The following is a 21,290-nucleotide window of genomic DNA, read 5'->3' as shown; positions in this document are numbered from 1 at the left end:
ATATTCCTAATTTGAAAATGCGTCTTGGATGACAAAATGGATGGCACACAAAGGAGTGATCTTCGTAGCTCACAACATGTCCGGGTGAGAAGTTCCTGTTTTTTTTCACCTTTAAATGTTGAATTTCAGATATGATGGTCAATTCATTCTGAAAAAAGCAAGCAACAAGTCAGCTCCAGAGTTAGTTTATGAAGAGGAGGCAGAGAAGGTCGTGGAGGTACATTAGAAGTAGATTAAAGACTTTCTGAAATCTTGAACCTAACTAAAACCTTTCATTATTTTTCGCCGCGAATTATAGAAAATGTTTTACATAGAAAAACGTTTTCTGAAATGTTTTAATTATCTTAGCTATTCACAACTTTAACTAGCTAAAGTCACAAAAAAAAAAATCATTTTCCACATTTTTAATTGTCTGAAGACATTCATTTGAAACGAAATTCAGAAATCCATCTTGATTAGTGAACTTTTAAAAATTATAGAAGCGAAGCGTCCAGTGGAAGAGCGTGCTGAGGACGCCGCAGTTGGCGGCGGTGCGGCCGAAGTGGCGAGAGAAGAGTATCTCCCGGAGGCGCAGAGGGAGAAAGACTCTATGCCCACTCTATGCCCTGGCAGCGTTGGCACTCATGTTCCAGAGAGCTCGGTTGGCTCTCGTCGGAGATATCCATCAGCTGCCCCCCTTTGAGGACTCCGACCTTCCAAAGGATCTTGCCGCATTTGCAATCTCCAGAGTTCTCCAAGAAGCAATCAAGAGAAGGACACTCCCGATCATCGATCTTACGGTTGGCCGCCGCTGCCCACCGCAAGTGACCAGGATGTACAACGAGCTGTTCTACAATCAACGCCTCGCGTCCCTATGGTCGCCGGAAAAGGAAGCCGAGCTGAGGGCATTCACCGCCGCCCTCAAATTTGGGAATGATTTTCCAATACAGATCTTAGATCTACAATCGTCACACACACAGGCAGGCACTTCGCTCACCAACATTGAAGAAGCAAAAGCAGCTGTTCGAATCGCCAGAACCATCCAAACGCGTGTCGGAACAAACGACATAGGAATCTTGTGTTTTTACAAAGCACAAGCGGGAGAAGTCGCCGCTCTTCTTGGAGATGCCCCCTTTTACGTTGGCACAATCGACAGATCTCAAGGCCACGAATTCCAGGTCGTCATCATTCTGATCACCCGGACTTCGTCCTTCAGGGATTCCGAGTTCATCGAGGACAGCCGCCGTATAAACGTGGCAATCTCAAGGACCAAACGGATCTGTTGCATCATCGTCGACAGACCGAAGGTCACAACCAACGGAACGTGGAGTCGTCTGATCCGGAGGATCCCGCACGAGGCCAAATCCAACTTCTCCGTCATGACCGCCCGTTGGTTATAAGGTCTTAGACCTAATCCAAAATCGCAAGTTTAAAAAATTTTTTTTTGTTTTTTTTTCTCTTTTCCACATAGGACCAGGGACGGTCCTAATCAGCGGGGGGAGGTGTAAAGGGTATTTTTACCCTTTAGAGGAGTTTTGCATTACGTCACTTTTCTCATCATAAGCCCATTTTCACATTCCTTCGGAAGAGCACAAAGCTCAAACCGTCATAGGGGATATAGGAATCCCGGGGGCGAATCCATTAGATGACACATAGGCTGAAACTGTTACATTCCCAGCGCTGCGCTTCCAGTTCCCATATGCTCCCTAACTTTATTATTTCAGATCAGAAGGCAAACCATCACCAGACATCTGGAGACAAAGTGCAAGCTGCTCGGAAGCTCCACCCACCGTCAGCAGATCAGCGGACTATAAATATTCCCCCCATCGTTCTCTCGAGGCCTGAGATCTTTGCTTTCATTCTGTTTGTTATTTAAGATCCTAGATCTAAACCCAATAAACCTATTGTTCCACTCAAAACGTCTTTCCTTTACTGTAGTTATAATTTGGGAAAGATTGAAATATCAAGGCCAACGTGTTCATGACCAAGAAGCTAGAAAGTTTTATGAAATGGAGAGGGTCGTGTACAGACGCTGCCACGAATTCCCCATCTGTTATAGGCAGTACGACAACCGCCAAGCAAAACCTTACATGCTTGGTAAGTAGAAACCAGAAAAACAACGTACCTATAAAATTCGAAATTTAAGAGAAGTGAAAGACATGAATGTTCTCTTTACAGAATGCGGCCACGCGACATGTGGCTTCTGCCTTGATGGAATGGTGCGGGTGCAAAACCTGCAAGGACGAAGACCGCAGCTTAACTGCCCGCTCTGCAGAAGACGCTGCAACCTGTATCCAACAAGAAACAATATCGCTTGACCGTTGATTGCGGAGGATCTCCCAGAGCCACCACCACACATGCGCAATTTGCAATAATGTGAAGAACTTACTATTCTTACAATAAATCTGTTTTTAAAAAATTGAACCGCAAGTTTTCCGAATGAACCTTTCAGAATGAACCAACCTGGCACCCTTTGAAAATGTTTAGACCAAACATATTTGAAACTTCCAATATCAATGTGCAGGTACCGTAGAACCTGTAAAATAAGGGTTCCCATATTTTTAAGTTTGAGGGTAATTATCTCGATTCCTATGAGAAATATCAAAAATGTGTCAACTAGAAAATCACTTCTGACATTATGAGAAAAAACTTATCAGTTGATTGCTTTTTCATAATTCTGACAAAAATCGAGATAAATTTGCTCAAAGGCAGAAGTTAGAAAGTAATTTTATTACAGGTTTTAGGGTATACAGATTGATAATTAATACAGGTTCCGATCGCTGAAAAAATCAATTCAATTTTGTCTCAAAGATCGGAAATTTCAAGAAATAGCTACAGTACCCCTGTCTCGAGAGTTTTCTCATGGTGTTTTGCAGCGAATTTTTTTTCATTTTTTCCCCACTCCCTTATCCTCCCGAGTTTTCCCATTCGAGGGAGTTCGCGTTAATCGAATCAAAGCATCTATAAAAGCAAGGCATATCTAAGTCGAGGGCATCATTTGGAAAAATGATTCTTTCCAAACGTTTTCTACTATTCTCTCTCCTACTCGGAACTGTTTCCGCTCGTATAATATTCCCAGCTCCTGATAGAACCTTCAATTCTCTTTCTTGGAGACACAGATATTCCGGTGATGGTAGAGGACTGAAAGGAATGGACAACCCAGTGAATCATTTGGTTCAGACTGAAAATTCAGATGATGTCGTCAGCTTTGACAATCCTGTCAACCACTTCAACGGAAACTATAACTCCAATGATGAATTAAAGGCATTTCAGTAAGTCATGAAGATTTTAAATTTTGCTCTAATCTGCCTCTTCCAGAAAACATGAAACAGTTCATAGAAGATGGACATAAGCACCATTTCAATGGAGACGGCCACATTCATGAGTTCAACGATGATGGACACGTTCTTCATTTTAATGGGGATGGACATACGCATCAGCTGAACAACAACGTTCGCAGTTTCAGTAGAAATGGGTACGCTCGGAAACTCAACAACGACAATCATAACCATCACTTCAACGGAGATGGGGACAATCATCAGTTCAACGACAACGGCCATGTTCTCCATTTCAACAAAGACGGACATCTCCATTCGTTGAACGATGAGCTACTGATCAATGGAAATTCTGGAGGTAACAACCAACGTCAACTATCGGGTGCGTTCTTATTCCCACCTTCCAAGTCTTTGAATCATATTGTTAATGCTCCACTCGACGATGATGATCTAAGCCTCGTCCAGGAAACTTTCCAAGATCAGACTATCAACAAGACTGGACAACTTCGGTATTCGGCCCTTCCAATCGTCGAAAAAGCTCTGATCAAGGATATCGTTCGCATCATTCTGAAAGACGAGGAATACATGATTCTACTCAGCAATCCATCGTTCCCAGAAGTTGTGAAAATGGTGAGAACAATGTTGAGAAAACCGATTCAAGACGTATTGCAACAACAAATCTGGAACAAAGTCCTTGCCATCGAAGCCTATTATAAGAAGTTCTACCAACCGTTGAATAATCCTGAGAACAAACGCGAATCAATGAATTTTCTCACTCATTTGAAAGAAGCGTCTGATGAACACAAATTGACTGTGGATGACACTGTGAAGCTAAATGAGAAAATGGAAATTCTAGCCTTTCTGATCCAAGAGAAGGAATTCAATCAGAGAATCTCTGATTTGGAAGCGACTATCAAGGAAGAAGGTGAAGCTTTCAAAGGTTAATGTTTTCAGTAGATATCCTTTTAAAAAGTATACTGGTTTTCAGAAAAACATTACTCTCGGAAAAATGCTATCAACAAGAATTCTTCTACTACTGCATCCACTCCGGTTACTGTGAACGTTACTACCGTCGAAGTCATCGCCACTACAACGCCTTCAAACGCCAGCACCACTGATACTTCAGTAACTTCATCATACAACACTTCTCTGCCGACTACTGATGCCTCCCTGATTTCCACGACTACCAACTCAACCACCACTGAATCCATCTACACAGGAACAAATTCAACGGTCACTTCCAACACAACATTCAATCCGATTTCTGCCGTTTTGAATATCACTACCACCGAAATAACTCCATCGACTAATGTTACCAAGGACTCCAAAAAGGACGCTTCTTCTACCGGTTCTCCAATTCGTCGGAACTTTGCCGAGAACTTCAATCCGTACGTTGGAGGTGCACACTCCGAGAGAGACTCTTATAATCCAGAAGAAACCGATGAAGGCGATGATTATTAAATTGCATTTTTTTCCGGGGGAATAAATATTTTTGAGCATTATTCGTTTTTCAAATTTATAATTGTTGCAAAGATCACAAGTCCACGTTTTGTCCACGCTGAGTCCTCGCTTCTCTTTAGGGTTCCTCTTGCGATTCCTCATCTTTCTTCTTTCCATCTTCTCGCGAGACTCCGCTTACGATGCACGCAAAACATAGTGGACGGCGGAATCCGGGAGATGTCGGTACACTCGCCACCCTTACCCCCACAGCCCGGCGACTCATAAACTTACCTGGCTGGGGGTATTCCGTGATCATGAAGACGGAATCCCTATGGCGAGGCCTACCCATTGCACTTTAGGATGGGCTGACCTGTGTGGCAGTCTCGAGTTGAGATTCGCCAACAGCTCATTTTTTGCGTTACGGGGCTGCGTCCGCGCGGCCCTGGAAAGTCTCGAAATTTCTCAAAGAGCTTCTTCAGAACTCTTCTGAATTTCAACCATAAATTACATTCACCATCAAACATTTATTAGAAGTGCTTCATTAAAATCAGTTTTTTTTTTCATACTTATAAAATTCCGGGCCTCCGAAATTTGGAAAAAAAAACCCGGCCCGTTACAAGTATGTTTTCTTGAATTTTAAGTTTTCCAGACGTAATAACTCTACTGGAAGCAGTACACTATTTTATTTCACGCGTACATAGAAAAGTTTGAGAACATGAGAAAAGATTTTGCAAGTTGTTGACAGTTTGATTAAGTTTAAAGAAGAAACAATTTCAGCAGCAATTAACAAAGTTGAAAAAAAAGAAGGATGAACTTGATGGGATGCTTTCACCACCAGAAACTGATAAAAGGGAAGTGATATAATAATATTAATAAACATGATGCATTATGATTTTATTAGGGGGCTATGAAAGAAAAGATGTAGAGATATTGGAATGAAAAACCATCAGAAGGATTCAGATCTTTGGGAGAAATAGATGGGTAAAGAAAGTTCAAAAAAAAGTCAGATATAGATGGAGGAAGACAGAAAACCGATCATTACAGAAAATATCATGAGGATTAATTGATTCTGCGACGCTTCTCACTTCCTAAGGTCTTTTCACCGGTAGATTTACGCTTCAAGGAGGAGACCTGCAAAAAATATTTTACTTTCTTTTTGAAATCTTTGAAAAATTAGAAATTATAAATTCAACATTCGGAAAGTAACATCCAGATTATGTTTTTTCTAAAGAAGATTGTTCTTCTAGATGAACACAATGCTTGCCATCATACTTGTAAAATTCCGGGCCGGCCCGGAAGGCCCGGTGTCAAAAATTCTGTATTTTTGAGCCAAATTTTAAGCTCTCAGTGCCTTCGCGCCCCCGTAGCTCAGCCGGTAGCGGCGCTGTACCCCTGAACTGCCGGTCTTCAGTTCAACCCCTCATGGGGGTTCTCTATGCAAAATATCAGGAAAATTTTTTTTTGGTGTTTGGCCTCCTTTAAATTTTGTCCAGGCCAATTTGTCTTCAAACGTTACTTAAAATTATCAGAGTGGATCAATAGTTTTTATCCTTGCCCTTCTCGAGAGCATTGTTTATTCAAACTAGACCACAAGTAAGAAAGGTTCCTTTTGAGAATTTTTTCATTCAGCACACCCTAAGAAGACTAACTATCGTACAGCGGTCTTTAGTGCGGTCATATCTTTAGGACGCCCCCCCCCCCTCTATTTTGGGGGTTCCGGAAGAACGAGAAGAGATATCTAAATTCTGTAAACTCCATTCGATTCAGGATGTAAAATAACCCCAGGGGACAAATTTTCATGATTTTACCACTTTCCGTATAAGTGTACCACCAAAAAGACCTACATCTGGCCGATCAATATCTCCAGGACCCTCCAGAAATTTCAAAATCATGTACATTTTTTGTCGAATTTTCTCTTTTAAAATGAAAATAAATTTCAGCTTCGTGCTTTTTGATACATTCATAAGTATCTCAAATAATTTTAATGATTTGTAGACTTTCCAAATTATCATTTTTTCCAATTTTTCCTAATTTTAGAAAAGTGGCCCTGCGCTACCAATACCTAATTAGCTTCCCAACATCATATGATGTATGTTCCATGACCTTTCTCTTTGAATAGTTTGAGTTGCGCGACAAATTGGGTCACTTTTACAAAAATACGCAAAAAATAAGGAAAAAGATAATTTGGAAAGTATAAAAGACAAATAATGAAAACTCTTTGAGTTACTTATAAAAGTGTACCGAAACAGCGAGAAACTGAAAGTAATTTTCAGTTTAAAATCGAAAATTCGACAAAAAATGACCAAGATTTCAAAATTTCCAGGGGATCCTAAAGATATTGACCGGCCAGAAATAGGTATTTTAGGTTATTCTATCCTAAATCGGATGGTGTTTACAGAACTTTGATGGCTCTTCCCGTCTCCTGGAACCGCCAAAATCAAGGGGGGGGGCGTCCTAAAGATATTGACAGCACTGTAGCTTTTAACCATGATTCTCCTACTGAACGATTTACTTGAATCCGTTTTTCAGCCGGAGAAACGACATTTTGATTTGAAAAATAAACTAATACTCACCGCATTACGCTTTGGTCGAGATGAACTGCCAGCTGTTTCATGTGATGATATTTTTTTTGTTTTTGGCGTCACTTTGGCTTTTGTTGGCTTCTTTGTTGGTGCCAATGTCTCATTGAAAGCCGAATCCTGAACATTTTAACAAGTTTTTTTTCGTACTGCAGATCTTGTTAAATTTAATACTCACCAGAACGTTCCTCTTTGGGCGCCCGCTACTTTTTCTTTTAGGAGTTGCTTTGATCCTTGTTGGAGTCTGCTGTGGTCCGTCGCCAGAAGTCGAATTCTGAAACATTGCGAGAATCGTTTAACATTTCCAGCTATATTTTAAGTAAACTTCGGCCAGTGCATACGTAATTTACAAATTTTTGCGCTATGTTTTCGAAATTTGTATACGAATGCTGATTCAACAAGATTTTCGAGTCAGTTTCTAGACCAATTCGTCTTCTAACAAGTTGAAATCATCAGAATGAAGTTAATATTTTTGAATCTGCCCTTCACGTAATGATTACGTATTTATTCTTCACGACTAAAAGTTCTAGTCAGTCTAGAATGTAATACTCACCAGAATGCTTTTCCTCGGGCGCCCGCTACTTTTTCTTTTGGGTGTAGCTGTGATTGTTGATGGAGTCTGTTGTGTAGCAGATGTCTTGACGGAATCCGAGTTCTGAAGACTTTGAAATTATTTGAAGTTTTACAGCTTGGCTTTTAACAAGTAGAAATGATCAATCCTTAATTGATATATTTTGAATCTGCCTTCCTCAAAACCATTGCGTACTTAAACTATACAAATAGAAAGCTGGGTTTATTTAGAGACTATTTCATTCAGCGCAACTCATCATGACTTTCTTTGTTTTGTAATCTTAATTCTGCTACAAGCATGAAACGTTGTAATGAAGGCTGTATTTTGAAAATTTTCACATTCCGCATAACTTATTAAGACTAGCTAATCTTCTTTTCAAATCATTATTCTGAAACGCGGCGTAGTTTTCAATTATTCACTCTAACCCGCTGTCCATCCGATGGAACTCGACTATGGCTTGAAAGAACTAATACTCACCGCAGTGGTTTGCTTCGGGTGCCCTCTCTTTGTTTTCGGGGTGACTGTAGCTTTTCTCGATGAGGCGGGAGTTGTTTTGGGATTTCCGACAGTCGAGATTGCAAGACTCTGAAAATTCTTGTGGTATGGTTTTCGTGAGGTGTGAGATATTATATTTTCGAATAACATCCGAACCGTATAGTTATCAAGATTATTGTTTGCAATTTTTCATGATTTTCGAATGCTGGTCCAGAACAATTTTTATTCAGCACATCCTAACAAGAGTAGCTATCCTTTTTCGAATCTCTATTAGTCTATCTTTGAAACTGAACTATGATTTCAAAAAAGAAGTACTCACCGAAGTTCTTCGCTTTGGCTGAGGCGAGTTTCCAGCTCTTCCAGATGCTGATCTCTTCTTCGTTTTCGGAGCGACTGTGGCATTTGGTTTCGCGGTAACTGCCTTTGGAGTCTGTGGTGCGGAGGATGTGGTGGCAGTCAAGACGGAAGTACTCTGAAAATTTTTGTGAGGTGATTAATAATATAATTTCCCATCCTAGCCTAATAATGTTAAAAGTCAGCTATTAGGTTGAACCGAAAGTATCTTTCTTTTTCGACAATGTTTATGATCAAACTTTTCTCAAATCGGAGGGAGCTAGATTAATGATAGTAACGTCCATGAGCATTGACAGTTGTTTGGCAACGCTCCGCTAATTTCTTGATTCCATCGGCCCAGAACGAGGAGGGCTGTGATTGGAAAAGGGAGTGAACTCCTTTTCGATGGCATCTTTTCAATCGAAGTCTTTTCTATCAAAATAACGTTTAAGAGCCCCAAGCAAGCATTTATTCAAAAGGGCAAGATCCGGAAAATACGGCGAGTGCAAAAGAATAGTTCAGCCAAGCGACCTGACTTTCTTGCTGATCACTCTACTCACGAACAACCTTGCATTGTCGCGCTGGAAGTGAACTTTGGTTTTTCTCCTCGTTTTGATTCGACTGTCAAATACAATTTTTCTAATTATTAACTCTACAATGCGGTAGTTATAGTGGTTTTTGAAGTTGCCAAGAGACTTCAATCAGGCAAAGCACAATACTTGGTTGACTACCGGACAATGCCTATTACATTTCACAAGTGGATTGAAATAGATCCGCCTTCACGAGTTTTAGCAATTGATCGAAATCCAACTTACTAGGCCGTTGCCATCTTTCAAACTGAACTCCCCTGTGCGAATTTTTTCGAACCAAAGGCAAACTGTATGCAATGACGGAACATGTCCACCATATTCATTCACCATTTACTTGTGACTACCGGGTATTTGAAAAACAAAAATAAATAAAAATATAATCAAATTGCGTATGCGCAGTCGGGTAAGGGCCAAAAGAATCGACATTTCTCTAACACGAAGCGAGATAAATATTTAAAAATCTACGATCTAATAGACACTGAACACAGCTCTCTCACAAGAAAAAAATTAGCCTGGTACACCATTTGAAAACTAGAAATCGAGCCTTCAAAACAACACTGCGAAAAAGAAAGAAACTTTCGGTTCAACCTAATACTTAACACGCCCAAATTATGAAAAATGCTGTCTAGCCCGCTGTACAGCCGATGGAGTTCAACTCTTATTTGAGAATTGGTACTCACCGCAAAGCTTTGTTTTGGTTGAGACATTCCTCCAGCTCTCCTACTTGCTGATCTCTTCTCCGTTTTCGGAGTAATTGCAGCCTTTTTTTCTGGAGTAGAATTGTTTTTTGGAGTCTGTGGTCCTGGGGTAGTGGCAGACGTGATAGCAATACTCTGAAAATTTGTTGATGGGATTAGTGGTATGATTTCAAACACCAGTCTAACAATCAAAAATCAGCTGCCCTGGCCGAGCCGAGATACAAAATTCAACTCTGCTTTTTTGGAACTAAGCAAGCCTTCATTATCATTAGATCAGTCGCCCATCATCCAATATCATGCATCCTCACTGACAAAAAAATTAGGCTCACGCTAAAACATATAATGCGCTCAGATCTGAACTTCTGGAATTTCCAACTTAAAACTGTGTATCTCGAACTGGTATGTCGATCTAAGGTTGAAATTGGATGGTGGGTGACAAATTTTTAGAAGTCCCTGTAGAGGTAGGAGACGTTATTTTTGAAAAAAAAACAAAAGACTAACTGGTGTGACCGGTGCTACAGACGCTTCTTCTTCAGTCGCTCTTCGTGCCGCCTCCTGTGCTTTGTTTCTTGCTTGAACTGCCAACTGAAGCGAACGGATGAACGGTACGCACTCCCCAGATCCAATTTTTCTGGCCTGTTCCTTTTCCTGAAAATAAATCAAGTAGGCTCCAAAAACAAACGATTATAAACATACATATTGCTGTCGTGCAATTCTCCTTTTTTCGTTGAATTCGATCATTTTGATCCTCCAGAACTCGTGAAGCTGAAATAAAACGAGTCAATATTAACTGTCTTTGGCTTGATTGCAGTTTTAAATAGACATGTCTGCCCGATCCATGTAGTAACAAGATACGGATCGTTTCTTATTCCACTTTTGTATTGAAAAAAAATGTTGGTAACTCACAATCGGCAGTTCGACTTGAATACCTGGGAGAGCTTTCAAAAACTGAGTGATTTCGGAAGCCTTGTCGAACTCTTTGTTCATTTGCGCATAGGTTGCCATAGGAATAACAACTGTCTTCGTTTCAAACTCCTGGAAAAAACCTTTATTATTCAATTTTAGGCAAGAAAAACTCACATCGGCGATGTATTTGACGGAGAGGCCGTCTTTGGCATGCTCAAAACGTTCCATTTTTTATTGGATTACCCAATTTTGATGATGAATCTGAAAAATAACAAGTATTTTGTGAGCATTCTATCGAAAAATCGATCAGCACGAATAAAGAGAAGAGGGAAAAAGGCCTGGCAATATGGATACATAGAGAAAGAGACCAGCATGCGTGCGTACTGGGGGGCACAGGTCACCACCCTCTCTCCCAGGCAATATGCGAGCCTTATTCATACCAGTCTAACCAGAAAAGAAGTGAAAATGGGCTATTATAATCAGAAAAAATTATGAATACTTACTTGGTAGTAAAAACAGTGATTTGAGACGAGAAATCACGAGCTCAAAATAATCCTAAAAAAGCAAAAAATTTGCAAAACAAGAAAGTGCGCTCTACGGAACACATTGCGTCTCTTATGTTGTTGCGTGAAAAACACGCAACGGCACGCATCTGGCATTGGCAAATGACGTCAGCTGGCCGAAAATTTCCTTTCTGCAATCGATTTCCTTCCACCGAAAAAAGTTTGGGAATCGAATATCCGATGCATGAGTTCAAGGAATAAAAAAACACACATAAAAAATTAAATCATGAAGGAAGAGTCAATTGTACTGATGATAAGCAAAATAAATCAAATATTTCAGATTTTTTTCAGATGATTGTTGTTTTTAATTTATTGAAGTTTCGGGCTCCTAAAAGGCAGAGTTTAAAAACAAAAGATTAAAAAAAAGTTACTATAAACTGACCACAATGAATCAGACCTCCTTCTCTTCTGTATCTTTTTGATTTTGGGTCATTGGCGATTTGAATGTAACAGACGGACCATTGGCAGACCGACGTCTCTCATGCCCTCTAGACCATGCAATGAAGACACACAAACGTACACAGAACGGTCATATACAGAACGGTTATACAGACGCCTTGCAAAAATCATTTGCAGTGAGTTTTCTGGAGAGAGGAAAATCGATACTTTTGCAAACTGCAATTTATTTTGAGTTTTTTCAAGTCGCATTTTGCAACTTCAGAAACGTCAGCTTCAGTAATCAACTTATGAGTTAGATCAACTTCTTCCACTGAGAAAACCGTGTAATTGGACGGGTGAACGGGATTCAAGGAATTCATCATTCCATTAAACAAGATTTGTTTGAGTTTTGAAGGAACATTTTCGTTGACCTTGATTCTTGCTGAAGATGTTAGGTTTAAATTTTTTCTCGAATCATAGACACTCACCATTGCAATGATAAACAATACACTTTTTCAATGCTATTTTGAACAAGGTGGGGACCTCCATTCTTCGGGATGAATGAAAACGGGAGGATGTTTCGGGGATCTCTGCGAGCTACCAAAGCTTTGCCAGACTGTAGGGTTTTCGGCTCCTACCAGTTATTACAGACCACTGGTGGATTCTTCCTGTAAATTCAAAGTTTATTTTGATAGACTATTGGCTTAACGACTAAGACGCCTTGCAAAAATTATTTGCAGTGAGTTTTCTGGGGAGAGGAAAAAACAACAGACGCTAATTAAGAAGATGAAGGGAAGAAAATGTGTATGTGATATTATAAAGTTATACAAATTATACAAATTATACAAACTATACAAATTATACAAAATATACAAATTACAAATTATTATTACAAATTATACAAATTATAATTATTATACAAATTATACAAACATACAAATTATACAACGCCACAAAAACCCCATTCATCTATCCATTCGTAGATATTCAGTGGTGTTGCAACGATGGCTTAAGATAAGAAGTAATTACTGAAATTGTGGATTTTGAATAGTAGAAAGAAGAAATCTGATGGTAAAATTTCCACATTATGAAAGTCTTTGAAACGGCTTTTCGGCAGCTGTAGACTTTGGACCATTAAATATCATTTAGTGTAAGCCTCATAAAAAAACACTTGAGAAGGGGAGAAAAAAAGTGAAAGGGGAAACGGATCTTTCTAAAGATCCCAGTTCTCAAAAAATGTCAACGGATCCGACATGAAACAGAAAAAAACAATACATGCATTGGTTTCCGACAAGAGTGATGCGAAGAAGAACAGAAGAACCGAAAAAATGAAAAACCACTTCATTCATGTATAAGAACGATGCTGATGAGCATTAATACTTTTTCTGTTTTATGCCGGATCCGTAAACATTTTTTGACAGCTGGGATCTACAGACGAATTCTTCTCCTTACTTGGAAAGATGCCTTTCCCCTGCCGATTTTTCCCCTCTTTCAGATGCCTTGTCTTACTGCTTCCCGTAGGATAATTTACAGCCTGTTGCGATATTATCTGCCTTTTTATGTTGTTCAGAGCAATCCTTGTAAAGATGGAGTGTTCAATCGTGTTCAATCTGTTTGCCGCTCCTCTGGCGCACTAAGCAGCTGGCTAATAGTCCTTTTGGCTCGATTTAATTCAGTTGTTTTTATAGGTTCGTCGCTCCGCTTTTCACTTTTCGTTTTTTCTTTATCAAACGGTAGAGTATTTACACCCTTCCCTTTTTACTTGAGGTCCACCTGGTGCAACTGTGTACATGCGTAGTCGTGGTGCGGATAGTCAGTTTCAGTTTTGGTTGTAGCCTTACTCTTAGTTGAAACCCCGAAACGAAATGGCCTGATATGAGGACCAATAGCCGCGTCTAACGTTTTATGCAGAAAGAAAATTTACGATTCCAAAATCGTGAAAGGACTTTGAGTTGTAGAAAAACGAAATTTGATAGGAAATATTTTCATTCAAAAGTATCCCGACTTTCAATATAAATATTTAAAATCAACGCATTAAAACTAGTTTAAATTTTTCTGTACAGCGGAAAATAGACTTGCAGTTGAGTTCTACAGAGAACGTGTTTCAAAAGTTGATAAACGTAACATCCTTTATGGTTTCTACTCTCTTGAACACATGCGACAAACAATAGATAAAAAAATGCGTATCAAAAATAATGTTGGGAAAAGTGAATCAAAATCAAACTTTTCATATATCCAAATGGTCGAACACATCGAAAAACAAGATTCAAACAGAAAAGAGCTGAAGCTAAAGGTAGACATCAATTTTTGCCAATGGAACGCTCAGTAAAATGATTAAGATACTGCAGAGCAATTTCGCAGTTATGGCCCACACTTTCTATCTTACGTTTTTTTATGAGTGTGCTTTATGTAATGTGTATTATCTCTCTCAATACTTTTCCCTCTCCTTCTACACTTTTTAATGTTCTTTTTGAAATATTATTAGCTCATTCTCTGCACTCCATCTTACCAGAATTCATTCGTTCCTCCGGAATCTGTTTGTCATGTACTTTTTTCTTTATCTTACGATTTTTGAATTTGTGAATCTTCTTTAATATAACGCTAAACGTGTCGGTCCTTCCTGGTATGAGCCTGTTGACTGTTAGGTATTCAAATAAGAGCTTGGCTGTGCCCAAAACAACAGGGTGGCCAATAAGTTTAGGACGTTTCTAAAACTGTCCCATTTTTCAAAAAAAAAACGTTTTTCGACTGTAATAGCTTTGTCAAAATGTTCAAAAAACGTAACAATTTCTTTTCAAAACAAGAAATTGAAATTAGAACCACGAGCATCGACAGAAGTTTCCAAACGCTTGATAAAAAATCGCCTGTGAGTCGACTCTAGTTGAAGTCCATATCGCCTCAGAACTTTTGAAATGCGCATTTCCGAAAGTCCAAAAAGCTGTATGTGATTTCTGAAACTTTGCTTTTCGAAAGTCTCATCAAAGTCCATCAGATTGAAATCCGTGGAGTTAGCAGGCCTCAAATCTTTGCCGAGGTATTTATGAAAATGAGCGTCTAAAACCAGCATTATGAATTTCGATCCAGAAAACGGTGCCCAGTCTTACTGATGGTTCCAAAAACGTCCGGCAGAGTGCTGAGTGGTCCAAGGCAACAAATTATACATCAGATATATCGTTTGGCAGACCTGCAAGCTGATTTTTATGCTTAATTTAACGAAAACCCAAAAAATTGAACCCGTTGCCTTGATTCCAAGCGTTCATGAAAAAGACGGTTTGAAGATAAAAAACGTTTAGGAGATTTGTTGTCACCTTTTGATAATAATTGTATCTGATTACGACGGTTCATAAGAGTTTCATCAGCGAAAATCTTTACGTCCTCTTGTGCCTCATTATGCCGTACAAAAAAAGAAAATGACACCAAATGTCATAATTCACTGCTTATATAGGGTCCGCTCTGAACGTTTCGAAAATTTACAAAATAATCTCTTGGCGCCGGGCCAAGGAGCTTTCAAAACTGTCCTATACTTATTGGCCGCCCTGTAGGGGAGGATTGAGCAAATGCTCTACTTCTTGAGATTAAGAAATTGAAACGTGAAGAGCGGAGCGACGAACCTATAAAAAAACTGGATTAAATCGATCCGAAAAAACCATTAGCCAGCTGTTTGGAGCTTCGGAGGCGCGGAAAACATATGGCTGGTAAATGAATGAATGAATAAATATCTACTGTCAATTTTGCTCATCCTTTTGTAGATAACCAGTGATGTTGAAATGATGGCTCTAGTTAAGAAGTAGAAACATAAATTGGTGATCTTGAATAGTAGAAAAAGGAACACTGATAGGAAAGAATTTTTAGAAATTTGTTTTTTATGCTGTTACCGTACACATTCGTAATACATCATTCATACAGTCAAATTGAAAAAAAAAACTGACACTTGAAAAATTTCACGGGCTGCGTTCGTGCCTATTTACGAGGCTCCGCCCCAAAATCGGCACACTATAATGAAAAAAAAATTTCTGGGAATTCAGTGATTTTCTGAACCGAATTTAGAATTTTTATGGCAATAAGATTAGCATCTCTAGAATATATTGTTTATCGAAAAACCAAGCTTAATTGCGGAAATGACTAAAACAAGGCGAAAGCCTAAGAAATTACGATTTTGTCGCGCTTTTTCCTATATCAAAACAGACGTCCATTTTCAAATTCTCAGGTGCCTGTTTTTTTCAAATCCAAATTTGTTGAAATTTCCACAGTTTGAAAGTTTTTGCGACGTATTTTCTGCAGTTGTAGATTTCTGACCAATCATAAAAAAGAATCTGAGAAGGATGCATAACAAAAGACGCTATGAATGTGAGTTTTTGCCGTCTGGGAACCAACATATCCGTTAAAGCAGACTCCATTGAACACTTCATCATTACAAGGATTGCTCTGAACACTCGAAAAACATAAATAAGCAGATAATATCGCAACAGGCTGTAAATTATCCTACTGGAAGCAGTAAGGCAAAGCATCTGAGAGAAGGGAAAAGTCGGAAGGGGAAAGGCATCTTTCCAAGTAAGGAGAAGAATTCGTCTGTAGATCCCAGCTGTCAAAAATGTTTACGGATCCGGCATAAAACAGAAAAAGTATTAATGCTCATCAGCATCGTTCTTATACATGAATGAAGTGGTTTTTCATTTTTTCGGTTCTTCTGTTCTTCTTCGCATCACTCTTGTCGGAAACCAATGCATGTATTGTTTTTTTCTGTTTCATGTCGGATCCGTTGACATTTTTTGAGAACTGGGATCTTTAGAAAGATCCGTTTCCCCTTTCACTTTTTTTCTCCCCTTCTCAAGTGTTTTTTTATGAGGCTTACACTAAATGATATTTAATGGTCCAAAGTCTACAGCTGCCGAAAAGCCGTTTCAAAGACTTTCATAATGTGGAAATTTTACCATCAGATTTCTTCTTTCTACTATTCAAAATCCACAATTTCAGTAATTACTTCTTATCTTAAGCCATCGTTGCAACACCACTGAATATCTACGAATGGATAGATGAATGGGGTTTTTGTGGCGTTGTATAATTTGTATGTTTGTATAATTTGTATAATAATTATAATTTGTATAATTTGTAATAATAATTTGTAATTTGTATATTTTGTATAATTTGTATAGTTTGTATAATTTGTATAATTTGTATAACTTTATAATATCACATACACATTTTCTTCCCTTCATCTTCTTAATTAGCGTCTGTTGTTTTTTCCTCTCCCCAGAAAACTCACTGCAAATAATTTTTGCAAGGCGTCTTAGTCGTTAAGCCAATAGTCTATCAAAATAAACTTTGAATTTACAGGAAGAATCCACCAGTGGTCTGTAATAACTGGTAGGAGCCGAAAACCCTACAGTCTGGCAAAGCTTTGGTAGCTCGCAGAGATCCCCGAAACATCCTCCCGTTTTCATTCATCCCGAAGAATGGAGGTCCCCACCTTGTTCAAAATAGCATTGAAAAAGTGTATTGTTTATCATTGCAATGGTGAGTGTCTATGATTCGAGAAAAAATTTAAACCTAACATCTTCAGCAAGAATCAAGGTCAACGAAAATGTTCCTTCAAAACTCAAACAAATCTTGTTTAATGGAATGATGAATTCCTTGAATCCCGTTCACCCGTCCAATTACACGGTTTTCTCAGTGGAAGAAGTTGATCTAACTCATAAGTTGATTACTGAAGCTGACGTTTCTGAAGTTGCAAAATGCGACTTGAAAAAACTCAAAATAAATTGCAGTTTGCAAAAGTATCGATTTGCTAGTAAGAAAACACGAGATAACTAATTTCATTAGAACAATATATTCAGATCTTGGTGGATACTACATTGTTGTTGCAACTTCTTTGTACCATGGCAAATGGCTGCACGAGGTAAGTCCAAAATGTTGTCCAAAACACTGAAAAAATAGTTTCAGATTCTGAGATATCTGCCGAATCTCCGGACTCTTGTCTTTGAGCAAGCAAATAGAACAACGTTTCCAACGCTCTCGAGGACCTTTCATCAAATGAAGTCTCTCAATGTGTCCTGTGATACTTTGTATGACATGAAAGGAATTTCCTACTTTATTAATCTCGAGACGCTCATCATGAGGAATCTAACAGTTTATCGTCAGGACGATTTTCATGAGCTTTTCAAGCTACAAAATCTCAGGAACCTTGATTTATCCAGATACAAGTAAGACCAGTTTATGATAATTCGATATTCATCGTTTTGCTTTGTTTCAGGAAACGCCGTGATGGAGAATGTAAAACCATTGAATTTATGGTTAAAGCCGATGAAATTCTGCCTAAGCTTGAATACATTAATTGCTCGTACCTGCACATCATTGCTGTTCAGTTGGGCGAATTGTTAATGCGAAACAACACGATTCAGAAAATCTGTTTGTTTGGTAAGTATCCTACTAAGTTAAATTTGTTTGCAAGAATCCATTTTCAGGAACAGACTGCGAAAACATCGGAGATATTGAAGGTGTGACGGTGCTGACTTCAGTGGATCTGAGAGCAAGTCTGAAACTGCTCCACCATTTTCACGAACAGGAACAATTTTCGATGATGGACCGCGTGTTTGAAAAAATCAAGCAATTCTTTCTGGACGGGATGGACTACAATGAGAATCAAGAGTTGTTGACCACTTGTTTCAAAACGTTTGTCAATCATATAGACAACACGACACCGACTGAAGCTTTGGCGAGGACTGACGTGTGCTCTGCGATAAAATGCTTGGTGACATATTGGTGAGTAACAGAAACATCCTATTAGTCCTCAATTAATTTTAGTTTTGATATGGAAAAGATTGTAGTTCATTGGTCATCTCATAAATTGTATTTCTCTCTATTTTTTCGCAAAATAAAAACAGAGACGAAATTCGAGAAAATTCCTAAAATCAAAACAGTTTTTTTGGAAATAAAATTTTAAGGACGAGTGGGTTTTATAGCCAACGCGCCTAATTTCAAAATTTCCATTTTCTCATATCGGGCCGGGCTTTTTTCCGAACTTCGAAGGCCCGGCCCGGCAAAGCGGGCCCGTCATTTCACAAGTTTTGAAATTTTTAAAAAAACACATATTTTTCGATTTTTTTTAGATCAAACAGATAAACAATCCAAAAAAACCAAAAAAAAATGGAAAAAACTTATATTGAGAGCTCAAAATTTAGCTCAAAAATGCAGATTTATTTATACCGGGCCTTCCGGGCCGGTCCCCGGCCTTGAAAATTTTCTCAGGCCCGGCCCGGCGCGGAATTTTACAAGTATGCATTTTTTTGAGAAACGTTCAGAAATAAAAAAGAGAATATTTGACACTTTCTGCACACAGCCTAGAACAACTAACTTGCACTTAAGGGTCTACATCTAGAAAGACTCATTTTTCGGGTTTTGAAAAATTTTCTCTACTTCAGGGTTACTGTATAAACTTGGCCCCAACAAAAAAAATGGTCATAATAGTACTTTTTTCGCGCCCAGGAGGGGCGTCGTCTATAGTTATTATTGTCAAAAGTCTTAGAGTAGCCCTGTACCCACGCACATACAATATCAGACTCCAAGGATAATTTTGGTTTTTTTTTCCATTGACCCTATCTCAATTCTCTCAGAGAATGTGTCTTGAAAAACTACAGCTGGAAAAATTTAACGGGAACCGAAGCATTCCCCTCAAATGCTAGCTCCTCAAATATTAAATATCGATAGTTACAAATAAAATTTTTCAGCACTCTCTACAATGAGAACGTCACTCAAACGCAAAGAAGCCAAATCGCCCAAATTTTGTTGGAGAGTCCAACAGAAGGATTCAAATGCTACTGGGAGCTGTTCACTGGCGCCAAGTTGCACACAGTACCCGGATTGAATGTTATTGGTTATTACCAGAAAGTGGTTGCGCACATCTCTGCCGGTTTAGGGGACGGTTCATGGGACGAAAGAAAAGTTGAATGTGTCGAGGACTTGCTTAACGGATTGCAAACGATAAATGCGTTATATCCCAAATTGGATGAACAATCGAGGAGGCAAATCACAGAGATTCCAAGTCTTCTCCCTGTATTCGATCTAATCTTCGTCGAATGTAGCGAGTTAGTTGAAATATGGAACGGTCGTCGACCACTCAACAATGTGTATCACCTTTTCGATCTGGTGTGCACCGCTCTTCGAAACATCATATCCGGATGGGATCTACGTCCCGAAGAGTACGAACAGCTACATCTTTCATTGCTGGAAGTTTTTGCACAAAATCCTAACCATCCCATCATGGTAAATTCGTTAACAGGACTCATTGAAATCGTTCGAAACCGAATGCACTAAATACAAATCAGATAATTGGCGACTTATTCCGATGGTTTAAATTCATTGACAAATTTGCAGATCTCTAATTGTATTTTTTGAATCATAATCCATTTGTTCATGTCTTGAATTGTTTCCTTTTTCATTTCAATTGTCCCAGACTTTCTTATGCACTGATTTTTTAAATATATTCATGAGGGAAGTATTCATTTCCAACTTTTTTTATTTTTCCAATTTTATTCAAATTATATTCTTTCATTTTCAAACACTTTTTGGTTTGGTGTATTTTTTCACTCTACCTACCCTTCTCCGCTTCATTCTATTTACAACCTAATTACCTTGTACTCAGTTTTCCGCTTTTTTGTATTCAAATATTCTGGAATTTTTTAGTCGCTGATTTTACGTCCAGCCAGCCTTCTGTGCAGACGCTGATTTTTTTGCTTTTTTTTTGAAATTTTTAAAATTTTTTGAAAGAAAATTGAACGAAAACTACCTATTTTTGATTACGTTCCACTCTGCTAATTTTGTTGAAAGATGTGAATTTTTTCTTCTTTAATTGAAAAAAAAGACACAATTTTTCATTGAAGTCAAATAAGACATGGGCCGCTTTAGCTGCACGGTTTTTCTTTATGACCCCTCAAATTCCTGGTTGGGTCCTTTCATTATTGATTGATAGAAGATATGCATCGTCATCTGGAGGGAAATAATTCAACACTGCAGATGAGATAAAATCTGGACTGAAAAAATACTTTGAGTCGCGGCCAGCGAGCTTTAGGAGGTATGGTATCCACAAGTTACCTGAATATTGTCAGCATGTTTTGGACCACGATGGTGCATACTGCCAATCTTGGATATTTTTTGCTTTTGTATTATTCACGAATTAAAAAATGGACAGTTACTTTCCATCCAACCTAATACGTGGACTTTGACCTAATTTATCTCAATTTCTATGAGAAATATCAAAAATGTGACAACTGATAACATTTTGGAATATCGTGACAAGATGGCAAAAAATGTCCGGTCGCTGGACTAGCACAAAACAGATATATAAGGTGCCCATAGGCAGGTTAAGCAGAATGGCAAAACTTTTTGTGATTTTTCCGAAAAAGTGGATCAAGTCCATTCAAAAAATCATAACTTTGTACAGCTTGAAAATGAAACTATAAACTAAACTGTATTTTGTAGTATAGCTTA

The 21,290-nt window shown here is 38.6% G+C and overlaps 4 protein-coding genes across 4 annotated transcripts; 3 read left to right on the top strand and 1 right to left on the bottom strand.

Annotated features, from left to right (window-relative positions):
- Positions 1–40: 40 nt before the first annotated feature.
- CBG22691 lies at positions 41–1,855 on the top strand (the record flags this gene model as incomplete). Its single annotated transcript, XM_002645412.2, has 4 exons — positions 41–84; positions 130–217; positions 480–1,368; positions 1,704–1,855. The coding sequence occupies 4 exons, from the start codon at positions 41–43 to the stop codon at positions 1,853–1,855; spliced, it is 1,173 nt and encodes a 390-aa protein (XP_002645458.2).
- A 1,447-nt stretch (positions 1,856–3,302) lies between these two features.
- CBG22692 lies at positions 3,303–4,715 on the top strand (the record flags this gene model as incomplete). The annotated part of the gene is made up of 2 exons (XM_002645413.1): positions 3,303–4,194; positions 4,243–4,715. 2 exons carry the CDS (start codon positions 3,303–3,305, stop codon positions 4,713–4,715), a joined length of 1,365 nt encoding a protein of 454 aa, XP_002645459.1.
- A 1,038-nt stretch (positions 4,716–5,753) lies between these two features.
- On the bottom strand, positions 5,754–11,094 carry CBG27992 (the record flags this gene model as incomplete). Its single annotated transcript, XM_045240368.1, has 11 exons — positions 5,754–5,825; positions 7,268–7,393; positions 7,452–7,547; positions 7,827–7,928; positions 8,322–8,429; positions 8,659–8,811; positions 9,943–10,095; positions 10,462–10,608; positions 10,657–10,725; positions 10,867–10,995; positions 11,041–11,094. The coding sequence occupies 11 exons, from the start codon at positions 11,092–11,094 to the stop codon at positions 5,754–5,756; spliced, it is 1,209 nt and encodes a 402-aa protein (XP_045100540.1).
- Positions 11,095–17,260: 6,166 nt separating this feature from the next.
- Positions 17,261–20,117, top strand: CBG22694 (the record flags this gene model as incomplete). Its single annotated transcript, XM_045240367.1, has 7 exons — positions 17,261–17,321; positions 17,368–17,595; positions 17,642–17,703; positions 17,748–18,007; positions 18,058–18,221; positions 18,269–18,566; positions 19,532–20,117. The coding sequence occupies 7 exons, from the start codon at positions 17,261–17,263 to the stop codon at positions 20,115–20,117; spliced, it is 1,659 nt and encodes a 552-aa protein (XP_045097635.1).
- Between the last annotated feature and the right edge of the window lie 1,173 nt (positions 20,118–21,290).

This window comes from Caenorhabditis briggsae, assembly GCF_000004555.2.
Source record: "Caenorhabditis briggsae complete genome, chrX, whole genome shotgun sequence".
NCBI lineage: Eukaryota > Metazoa > Nematoda > Chromadorea > Rhabditida > Rhabditidae > Caenorhabditis > Caenorhabditis briggsae.
Note: the sequence above shows the minus strand (reverse complement) of the source record. Positions and strands in the feature narration are given on the sequence as shown.